Source organism: Bos javanicus, chromosome 28 (genome assembly GCF_032452875.1).
Source record: "Bos javanicus breed banteng chromosome 28, ARS-OSU_banteng_1.0, whole genome shotgun sequence".
Classification (NCBI taxonomy): domain Eukaryota; kingdom Metazoa; phylum Chordata; class Mammalia; order Artiodactyla; family Bovidae; genus Bos; species Bos javanicus.
This window is the reverse complement of record NC_083895.1, coordinates 43,729,861-43,740,540: the sequence shown is the minus strand read 5'-3', so window position 1 is coordinate 43,740,540 and position 10,680 is coordinate 43,729,861. Positions and strand designations below refer to the sequence as shown.

Genomic DNA, 10,680 nt, shown 5'->3' with positions numbered 1-10,680 from the left:
AAATGGATGAATATATGGGTGGCTGTGGAGAGTGGATGTGAGGGTAGGTAGGAAGTGGGGGGAGTAGGAAAGAGAGGGATGGGGCAGGGTGGCAGGAGGGACAAGCAGCTGCCTCGGGCAAGGCGGGAGCCAGATGTGGTGACGGAGAGAGGTGGAGCCTGGGGGTATTTAGATGGATGGCGGCTGGCTGAGACCCCCACCAGCTCCTTTCTATCCACAAGCCTGAGTTCTGCAACTGAGGTCTGCAGGTCAAATGAGCAAATCTTGAACGTGAAGTGGAAACCAATTAAAAACAACACTGCAGTGACTTGAAAGAAATTCCAACAAATGGCTTTCACAAACTGGCTTGTGTTTCAGCAGAGTTTATGATCTGAACTTGCATCATTAGGAATAAGGACAAATGTGGATGAACAGCAGGGGCTGAAACACCATGCGTTAGACGATAAACAGCATCCACAGCTCTCCCCGTCCTCAGGGTGCTTCACGCCCTAAGGTTTTACGGTCGCTTCCCGAGAACTAAGAGGGGGGTGTTGTTTCACTTTCCCATTTTCACATATTCAGAATGTGAATAACCATGGACCAGGTGTTGGTTGAATTACTGGTCCCAATTCCTCCAGCCCCTGTAGGATTATACACGCACTCATGACTTCCCTACTGGCCCCCTGCACATCTCGCCCCTTAACTCTGGGTTTGGCCATCAACTTGTTTTGGCTGAGCAGATGTTAGTGGAAGTGACCGAAGCAGAGGCTAGAAATGTGTCTGTGTATTTGGACTCGTCCTTCTGTGCTCTTGGCATAGCCATGAGAGAAGCACGATGTGGTAGCCCATGAGTCTTGAGAGAAAAAGCTACCTGGAACCAAGATCAGGCAAGCCCAGCTCAACCCCATCCAACTCACAGACCCAGCACCGAGAAACCCGGACCTGCACTGCTCGCCACTGCAATTCTGTGAGTTAACAACAGCTGACTAATCTGGACCATGACAATTGCACTCTGTACTTAGTGATGACACTGCCAGGCATGTGCTGGCCATTTCCCACACATCTTCCCACATAATCGTGACAACATCCCTCAGACACAGGCGTCACCATCTCCACTTTACAGATAAGGATGCTGGGACTCAGCTAGAACAGTCTGCCCAAGCTCAGGGCTCGTATGTGAAAGGCCAGGACTCCAATCACGCCTGTCTGCCTCCAAAGCCCCTGCTGTGCACCAAACTTGCTTCCACGTGGAGCAGAAGCTGTGCTGACAGGAGAAGAGCCCCCTCCTGAAGACGCCGGAAGTGCTTGGTGCCTCTTCCTCAGCATACCCTGTGACTAGAAAGTGCCTTGTTTCACAATTGTATTTCCTTTAAAACACACATGGGGACTGGTTGTCTTTTTCCAATTCTGACTGAGCTGTTCATCCTCAAATGCCCCAGGAGACAGCCCCAGACAACCGTGACCGGCCTTTTCAGAGGAAGGCCCTGTGAGCCATCTTGGCCTCATGGCCAGCGCTTGCTCCAGACCGCCCGTTAACTGTGCGAAGTCATGTGCCGGGAGAGGTGGTGGCGCTCGCGGAAGCACTCGTGGCAGATGGGGCACGTGAGGGCCTCTGCTCTCAGCCTCTTGGAATGCAGGTTGGGCCCCGCACGCTCCTTTTTGTGGTGGGATCTCATGTGGAAGACCAGGTCGGACGTCAGGCGGAAGGACAGGTTGCAGTTGGCGCACCAGTTCTGGGTGGACAGGCCCAGGGAGGTGAGCGTAGGGGGCAGCAGGGCCCAAGAGCTGGTGGAGGACGACGACGGGGGCGTGGGGATCTGGACCGTGGCATGCTTGAGCCACAGCGCGGGGGCGCCCAGGAAAGTGCCGCAGAGAGGAGCATGTGGTGGCCCCGTTTGCAGGTTCCAGAAATCACCCACCAAAAGCTTGGAGTTGGAAAGTCGACCCCAGCAAGTGACATCAACCGTGTTGATGAGTCCCAGCAGCTCTCCCAGGGCATCTGCAGGTTCACCTGCCTGAAAGACACAGGCTGGTCCCAGTCTCCCTGCTGGACCCCTGGCTGGCTTGCTGAAGGCACTTCTCTGCTCCCTGCGGGCTCCACTGGGCCACACAGAGATGCGGGTGCTGCCAGTTAGGTCCCTGCGGATATCGGGGGTCAGCTGCTGGGGGCCAGGCTGGCCTACAGGGCCACTGTGCTTCCTGTCCTGGGCCTGCCCACCCCCAAGCCTCTTCTTGAGCTGACGCACCTCTGTGAAGGCGCTCTGCCCCTGTTCCCACCAAGTCTTTTGGGGCATCAGCTTTCCCAGCCTGAGCTTGCCTGGGGCCACTGACAGTACCATCTCGGCACAGGCCTCATCCTGGCCACTGCCACCCAGGGCAGTCTCAGAGCACAGGCAGTTTGTTTTCTCCAGTAGCACCGGCTTCTGGCCCCAGCCCTGCTCAGATTCACTAAGCTGCCATCTGTTTTCAGCTGAAGGGCTCCGCAGAACTCCCTTCCCAGTAGCCATGGGGGCCACAGAGCCTGAGCCAGCTGAGTAAGGTGGATCTTCCAGCAGCTGTCAGCCCCAGGAGTTTCTGGAGGGCTTGGCCCGGGGAGTGGCTGTGAGATTGAAGGGCTCCCCTGGGGCCTGGGCCAGCACACTTGGACGACAGGGCTCTGCAGAGAGAGGAAGCAACAGGCCATGAAACGTGTGCTCTTCACTTAGGGACATATCATAGCATGCAGCCTGTAGGAACTTAGAGAACTCCTCCCCTCACCCGGGACCTCAGTATCTTGGGCCAGTTGCTGATAAGAGCATGAACTTGAAGGCAGACAAGTGTCCATGTGAGTCCAAACTCTGCCAGTCTTCAGCTGTGTGATGTTAGACGAGCTACCCTTCTAATTAATCTTCTCAGCTAACTTGACCAGAGACAGTTTTCCTCCTTTGCATCCGAAGCATTCTGACTGCTACAGATGCAGCGACTCTGACTCAGAGCACCACGGTTTCACCACTAGGGCTCCATCAGAGAAGGACCACAGCGCACAATGCTGCCACCCAGAGGCCAGACTCAGTACTGCCCTGCATCTATCAGCATCCAGGCAGGAGCTGCTGTGTTAACAGCGGCACAAGGCTTCCACCCGTCAGTAGTGACTTGGTTGACACTTTTAACATCTCCGCACCCTGATAAACAACAGTTTTTGTTCCTTGCTGCTCAGTGTGCTAATTTTTCTTCCAAATAAGCACACACACCAGGACATTTCAAGCACTTGATGACAGGAACTCTGTAGCACAGGTGACCAGAGGGTAAAAGCTGGACAATAAACACCCAGGCAAGGCAGGCTGGGTGCGCGGCTGTTCCTGGCCCCTGCTCCCACGCCTGGGGGAGCCACCTTTCTACCAGGCCCTGACCCTGCAACAAGTGTGGGTCTCCCCTCTCCACTCTCCTGACTACACTTGTTTTTCACACATTCATCCACTTGCTTGTCCTCTGCTCACCTGTCAACTGTCAGAGGTCTTCTTATGCCAACCTACTTGGCATTAACAGGGGAATCAGCCTCTGCTTTGCCCTCAAGGTGCTCATGGCGCAGGGGAGATACACAATGGCCATATGTGAATGCGCCTGGAAGGAGAGGGAGCCATCAGCCCTGCTGGGGAGACATTTATCCCTCTTCTTCCCTGACCAGCCCACCAGCAAGTTCTTGAAGCTTGCAGACCCATCTTCAAGTGTCTCCTCGGCTTGTGAGAGGTTTGCCGGACCACACTCCACTGAGTGTTCTGAGCTTTTATCATTAAGAAATGTGTATCCCGAGCCCAGGAGGACTGTGAGGAGTGGGCAGCTCTGATCCTTCCTCACAGGGACATCATTTAGGTTCCACTCAGCTGCTTCTTCTTCTTGGCCTGCCTCCTGCTCCACCTGTAAAAGGCCTCACAGATACCTGCCCTCCTTATCACTATCTTGGTGACAGAAGTCTGTGACATGTGCTTGGCATATGAGTGAAGAGGACCCTGGTCCTGCAGTACTAAACATCCTGCCTGATGTCCTGCAAAGAGGAGGCACAGCTGGGACTGAAACCCAGGTGTGCGCCCCCAAAGCCTGCCTGGCTGCACTGGCCATGTCGCCTTCCCAGAGTCCCCCTGATGAACAACCAAGCCAACTACGTGACCCAAATACCAAAGGAGGGTATACAGAAGGTTTAAGCTTCCTTTTCCCGCCTTCTCTCCAACTTCTCCCAAGCTTTTACCCAATCAGAAAGTCAGACTCTTTGTCTAACCTGTGAAGTTTGAACAGTTTGTGAGGAAACACATGCCAGACCTACCCTTCAGCCCATCCAGTGTGACTCCAGTCTCCTGCTTGGTCGTCCTGAAAGGACTTCCAAGATGGGCCACCAGGGGGAGGTGAGCCTCCCCAAATATCTTTTCCAAACTGAGTCCTCAAAGGAGATGCCATTGACATCAGAATTAGTGCCGGTCAACGTTACTTGAAGAGGCAGAGATGGCCATGTCACTGCACCGAGTGACCCTGAGCTGTCCTTCTCACCTCTCTCAGCTTCAATTTCCCATTAACTGGGGTTGGACTGAATTATCTCCACAGTCCTTTCCAGATCTAACCATGTGTGACTCCAGTTGGGATGAAGCCGTTTCTCCCTCTAGCAGTCTGCTCGACACACACACACACATCCAGGCACATTCACACCCTCACATACACATGCATTCACAATACATACACACCCACAATCTCACAAGTAGTCACTCTCACGTACATACTCACATACACTCAAACACATACACACTATTACGCAATCAAATGCACATACACCCTCACACAAACTCCCCCTTCTTCTCTCTCTCACTCTCTGCCCCTCACTGTTTACCAGATGTAGAACCACCTGATGTTTCCCACAGCTGGGCAGGAGGCTGCCTTGCTGACCTGGCTGCACCCCTGTACCCCTCTGCACACAGCCCCACTGCGTTGCCCTCACAGCTCGGGCAACATTGTCCAACCACAGCCATGCAGACCCCATTGACAGAACTTCCAGTGTTTTGAATGACAGATGAGAAGACCTTCTCAGCTATAAAATTTGAAACATGCTGTCTTCCTGCAGGCTGGAGTGTTTGCTACCAGAATGCTTCATGATATAAGTATACATCTCACCATTTATTGACTACATAAATGTACGTGCCAGAGATGCCCAGAGCTTAACACATCTTACGTTATGGCATTTTCACAACTACATGAGGAGTGTTGCAGGTCTCAATCCAAATGTGCTCATCTACAACCTACAGATGCCATATCAATAAACCCTGTGCTGCTCCAGCTGTTTGAGACTCTTCTAGATCTGGATTCTGTCAACTGCTGAATCCACCCGAAACACTCATCAGTGTTATCATCCAACTCCTGATAATGATAATGAGAACAAGGAGGAGAAGGAAGGAAAGGTGGAGACCAAGGTACTGAACTGATGGAAGACCTTAGCATGCCGTCCACCCTCCCTGACTGAGGGTCACCACTCTCACACGCACCAGCACCGCCAGGTCAGGTCACCCAGGCAAGTGCAAAGAATGTCCTAGCAAACCCCTTCTGGGGACCCACCTAACCTTGGTCCACTGCATCTGCGGCAATCACCAGAAGGAAGTCTTTCAAATGAAAGATGATATGAGTCTGTTGTGGCTTGTCCGGGGTCAGGGGACCACAGGCACAGCCGCTCAGTGCTGCTTCTGTCCCCCTTTCCTACATGGACCTACCAACGCCCTTTGCAACTGGAAGGTGGCTCTCTGTCCAGACGATCGCTGCGCAAAGCATAGCCGCTCCCTCCTCTTTCTCTTTCCACTGACACCAGCTGTTCTAGCAGCAAGCGGATCTATGCATCCCTTGATTTTTTCCTCCCTTCCAATATTAAAGGAACTTTGCTGTCCTCCACACTCCTCAGTAGCCTAAGTCCATTCTGGGCTCTTGATCCCTGACATTATTTACTCATCCTTGTCACTCTGCTGTGCGTGTCCTGAGAAGGGACTCTTCTTGCCTTCCTTGGTTATTTCAGTCTGAGCTCAGCAAGACAAACCTCTGAGCCATACAGACATCATTCAGTGCTGGCTTCCCTGGTAGCTCAGATGGTAAAGAATCTGCCTGCAGTGCAGGAGACCCGGATTCGATCCCTGGGTCGGGAAGATCCCCTAGAGAAGGAAATGGCAACCCACCGCAGTATCCTTGCCTGGAAAGTCCCATGGACAGAGGAGCTTGGTGGGCTGCAGTCCATGGGGTCACAAAGAGCCGGGCATGACTGAGCGACTAACACTTACACTTACACACTTGTGGTCTTCCTATTGAAGCAATCTGACTTCAATCCCAGACTCGCCAACCTTTTCCCAGCCTTCAGATGAAGTAATGATCTTGGCAGACTTCTGAAACTGAGCCTCCCAAGTCAAGAGTTTGTCTGACCATGTCTGTCCTCCCCTCCCACTGGGAATACTTCTCCCTCAGGACTCAGTCCACCAACCAGTGTTCTACTGACCAAAAGATGAAGTTTTCTGAGAGGTGAAGCCTCACCTGCCCCGCAGTGTAAAAGCGCTTGTTTCTCTGTTTATTACCTACTGCTGGGGCACTGGCTGCAGACTCCAATCATTCCTTCATCTGAGCAGCACTGGTCACATTCTAACTTTCTGTTCAGGTTCTAACCAGGCTGTCCCAGGAACCTTCCAGCCTCACAGTCACAGGGAATTTAAGTGTGTGGGTTTCTAGGGTCAGAATGCCTGGGTCAAATACAGCTCTGCTCTTGCCAATCACGTGACCCTGGACAAGGTCCCGATCCTCTCACTGCCTCTGTTGTCTCACTATGGATCACCTTAGTGCCCACTTCATGAGGTGGTTGTGAGGATTAAATGAATTAACATACCTAGAGTGCTAAAGAGCCTGCCTCAATAAATGTGAAAGTGAAAATAGTCACTCAGACGTGTCCAGCTCTTTGCCACCCTATATACTGTAGCCCGCCAGGCTCCTCTGTCCGTGGAATTCTCCAGGCAAGAATACTGGAGTGTGTAGCCATTCCTTCTCCAGGGGATCTTCCCAACCCAGGAATCGAACCCGGGTCTCTTGCATTGCAGGCAGATTCTTCTCCGTCTGAGCCACCAGGGAAGCCCAGGTTTATCATCATACTAGTAATTTATTATCATACTAGTTCTGAAGGTTAAAGACAAGACCAGGGCTGCCTTCCCTCCACTCATGCCCCTCCCTGCCAGGGACCAGCACACAGTAGTGTTTAATAAGGGTCCAAACGGCCTGGGCAGTTTCCACCTTCCCCCTCCATTTACAGGAAAAAGAACTCTTTCTCAAGCAACTGAATGATAGCATGTTACTGATATCTGAACATACTCACCACCCCAAGCTAGCCAGCCAGCCTCCAATTGTCCCAAGCTGCAGCTCAGAAACTAGGTCTTATTCAGTGAAACCATCTCTGCCGACAGGGCCTTTCTCCACTGCTTCCTCTTCAGCTAAAACAAATGAGAACAGAAAAGTCTTCTGGGCCTCAAGACTTTGGTTTCCTCAGACTCTGGAGATGCTTCTCATACTTTTTTGGAAGATTTCTGAGGATAATCATCTATCTACCTCTTCTATATGTGGATTGTGTGGTGCTGGGTTTTCCTAAAAGGGAAACATACATGTTTTCTAGATATCCTCTAGCCAAAGAACTCTGAGAAAATGAAAAACTGCAGAGTTGTCCAGGCCTTCCTGGAGGTTGGCTACTGGTGCCACGCGGTGGGAAAGAAGAGAAGGACTTTCCAGCCAGCCCTCGAAGGCTCCACATTCAGTTATGCCTACATCCCTCTAGTAGCAATGCCTGCTATGATCAAGCAAAACCAAATGCAGGATTCCCAGGATGTAGCCAGCTCCCAGGCCCACTGTGAGGTCAGCTGCAGTCCTAACACAACTTGGCCAGTTCCAGTGGCAGTCTTCAGAGGAAAAGTCCATGGTTTGTACAATAGACTGCATAGTCAGACTCTACAAGAACATCATTGGCTAGAAAGAAGAAGAGATGCAGTCTATTGGAGAAAGAAAAGAAATTCAAAAGCACTGCAGCTCAAGATTTTGCCTAGAATAAAAAAAAATTATGCGATCATCTGTTTTAAAGAAAAGTTGTCACCTCTTAGGTTTTCTGAAAAAGAAATCTGCTAATCAAAGCAGACATGATAGTTCTATATCATTGGAAAAGCATCCCTTCCGCCTCCCTCCCCAAAGTCTAATACCTGGGAAGTCAGAGGTTAAATGATGCAAAAGACAATTTAACTCTTCAGTCCAGAGAACAGTCTCCCAAATCAAAGTGTCATGCTTATACCTATGAAAGTGTCCAATGTTCTTTGACATAAAGTAGAAAAAAAATTTTCTTTCAATAAACACACTGAAATCTTCTTCCATCATTTTTAATTTTTGTTCAATTCTGTGTGATTTTTCTACTGACAAATTTCCTTTTGCATATCAACCAAAAGTTAAATAAGATGAATTATCACTAAAAATCATAACAAACTCAAAAAGCAGGTTAAATTATGAAAAACAAAAGCCTCAAATGTTGGGCAGTAATTAGCAGCTTTAAAACCAAACAAGTTTCCTTTTTACAATTATATATATATACACACACATATATATATAGTATGTATATGCACACGTTTGAACATATAGCTATACATGCCACAAAAATATCATCAAATAATGAAATCATGTCTGATTAAATTTTTAAGAAGCAAAAAACTGCTTTGCTATATAATATTTTCTACTTCATTTCTCAAAAATGAATCAGATTTGTTTTCCTATATTCACTTAGTATCTTGGATATGAAAATGAAACCTTTCTACTGTGGTCTTACCTCATGTACACAAAAACATCACTCTCCAATGTCACAATAATTGTTATAAAAAGGCTGGATCATTCAACAGTAATTCTGAAACCTAATTTCTGCACACTACCAGCATTGCCAAGTATACACTTTATAAATTTATAGTTAACTTCGTTTCAACTCTCAGCCAAATGTTTCCCATGCAAAGCTCTGGCCTATTGTCTTCCCATAACTGCTCTCTGAATCCCACCCTGGCCCTCCCTACCAACCTGGCCTAGTACTGCCTGCACAGAAGGATGGCATGGGCCCCCATGTTCCCTTAATGTTCCTGCAAAATTTAGCTTACTGGTGCTGTCTGTGTCTATTACTAAAGAACAAATACCAAGAAAAGGATTCAATCAATGCCTTGTTTCTAAAGCCAAGTATTTCTTTCAGCTCACCCTGAAAACTCAGAGATTTATAACTTGATCCTTTATGTATTTTCCCACAACAGGCACTGAACAGGTTACATGCCTAGATCTTTGATATAATCAGTTGGAGAAAGGATCTGGAACAAATGCATCGTTTTTACCCTAGTACCCAGAACAAACTCTGGCTAATAACGGAGCGGCAGAGGATGGGTGAAGGGCTGAAGGGATGAATTAAAAGGATTGCAGCACAAAAAGTCAACCTAGGAGGAAAAAAAAAAAAATCCAAGGTGGAATTCTTGATGGGGGAAGGAAAAGGGGAAGAAGGGAGGAGGAGAGAGAGAAAGAAGGAGAGAGAAAAGGAAGGACGGGGGACACAGGTAAAACAACGATGGACAAGAAAAGGTGAGACAGATGAGAGAAAAATACAGAGAGAAGCAAGGAGACAAAAGACAGAGGCAGAGGGCAGGGAGAGGGGCAGCACGGGAGCGGGGAGAAAGGAGCGATGGAGAAGGCTGGTGACAGCGGGAAGAACCGAGCAGTTAAAGGCAGGGCTGAGAACCTGCCCCGGGGTAAGGCCAGTAGAAATGAGATGACTCCCGACCCCCACGCCCATTCGCGGCCCCGTCCCGGGGGCAGGACAGCGCGTCTCACCTCGGCTCTCTCGCGGCGCTGGGGACGCGCTGGCAGCCCCTGCCGCCTCCAGGTCGCGGCCGTGACACGCGGCTCGGAACTTGGCGCGCGAGCCCTGGGGGCCGGCTGGTCCCCGCCTTCCCGGACTGCCCCGCCTCTGAGGCGGGGCCTCGGGCCCGGCCCCGCCCCGCCCGCAGCGGGCAGAAGGGTTTCTGGGAAGGGCCTGCGAGTGGGCTGAGCCCTCAGAAAGGGGCGCCTAGGAGACCCGCTCCGAGAAGGCAATGGCCCCCCTCCAGTACTCTTGCCTGGAAAATCCCATGGGCGGAGGAGCCCGGTGGGCTGCAGTCCATGGGGTCGGACACGACTGACGCGACTTAGCAGCAGCAGCAGGAGACCCGCTCGCGGCACCGCCCGCCGCGGATCCCGACGCCGCACCGCACGCCTTCACCTAGCCCTCTTGGCGGGGCCTGGCCGGCCCGCGCCCCGCTCCGCATATCTCGGCCGGCCGTCCCCGCTGGCTCAGGTCTTGCCCCATGCCTCGCAAGTTCGGGACTGAGGAGGGTGCCCTGGCGCGCGGGCTCGCCTTTGGAGGCGGCACTTGGACCACGGCAGAGGCTGTACGTGATCTGTGTGCTGCGACTTCTACTCTCTTAGGTCTCCGAGACCCAGGCGACAGACAGTACAGATGGTCGGTGCCCTGCGGCTGCAGATCCTCCGTGCGCTGCCCAGAGACCCCCATCAGCGTCATGGACTCTCCTTCCCTTCCAGGCTGAGCGGCCGTGCAAGCTCCATATTTGTGGCTTCCCTGAGAATCACCCAGACTTCACTGGAGCTGACCCTCGGCCTCTCAGCCTTTCC

At 51.2% G+C, this 10,680-nt stretch overlaps 1 protein-coding gene across 3 annotated transcripts; it reads right to left on the bottom strand.

The window, feature by feature from the left end:
* Positions 1-346: 346 nt before the first annotated feature.
* ZNF488 (zinc finger protein 488) lies at positions 347-9,937 on the bottom strand. Of its 3 annotated transcripts, XM_061405601.1 has the most exons (4): positions 9,844-9,937; positions 7,331-7,445; positions 3,456-3,579; positions 347-2,635 (listed from the first exon to the last, which is right to left on the bottom strand). In XM_061405601.1, the coding sequence occupies exon 4, from the start codon at positions 2,484-2,486 to the stop codon at positions 1,512-1,514; it is 975 nt and encodes a 324-aa protein (XP_061261585.1). In that variant the 5' UTR covers positions 2,487-2,635; positions 3,456-3,579; positions 7,331-7,445; positions 9,844-9,937; the 3' UTR covers positions 347-1,511. The 3 variants fall into 3 exon arrangements, with proteins under 3 accessions (XP_061261585.1, XP_061261586.1, XP_061261587.1); XM_061405602.1 differs by lacking the exon at positions 3,456-3,579; XM_061405603.1 differs by lacking the exon at positions 9,844-9,937 and having other exon boundaries at positions 7,331-8,496.
* Between the last annotated feature and the right edge of the window lie 743 nt (positions 9,938-10,680).

Bases quoted from the DNA above. Each gene is read 5' to 3' on its own strand.
- ZNF488 (XM_061405601.1), bottom strand. From the start codon at position 2,486: ATGGCTACTGGGAAGGGAGTTCTGCGGAGCCCTTCAGCTGAAAACAGA.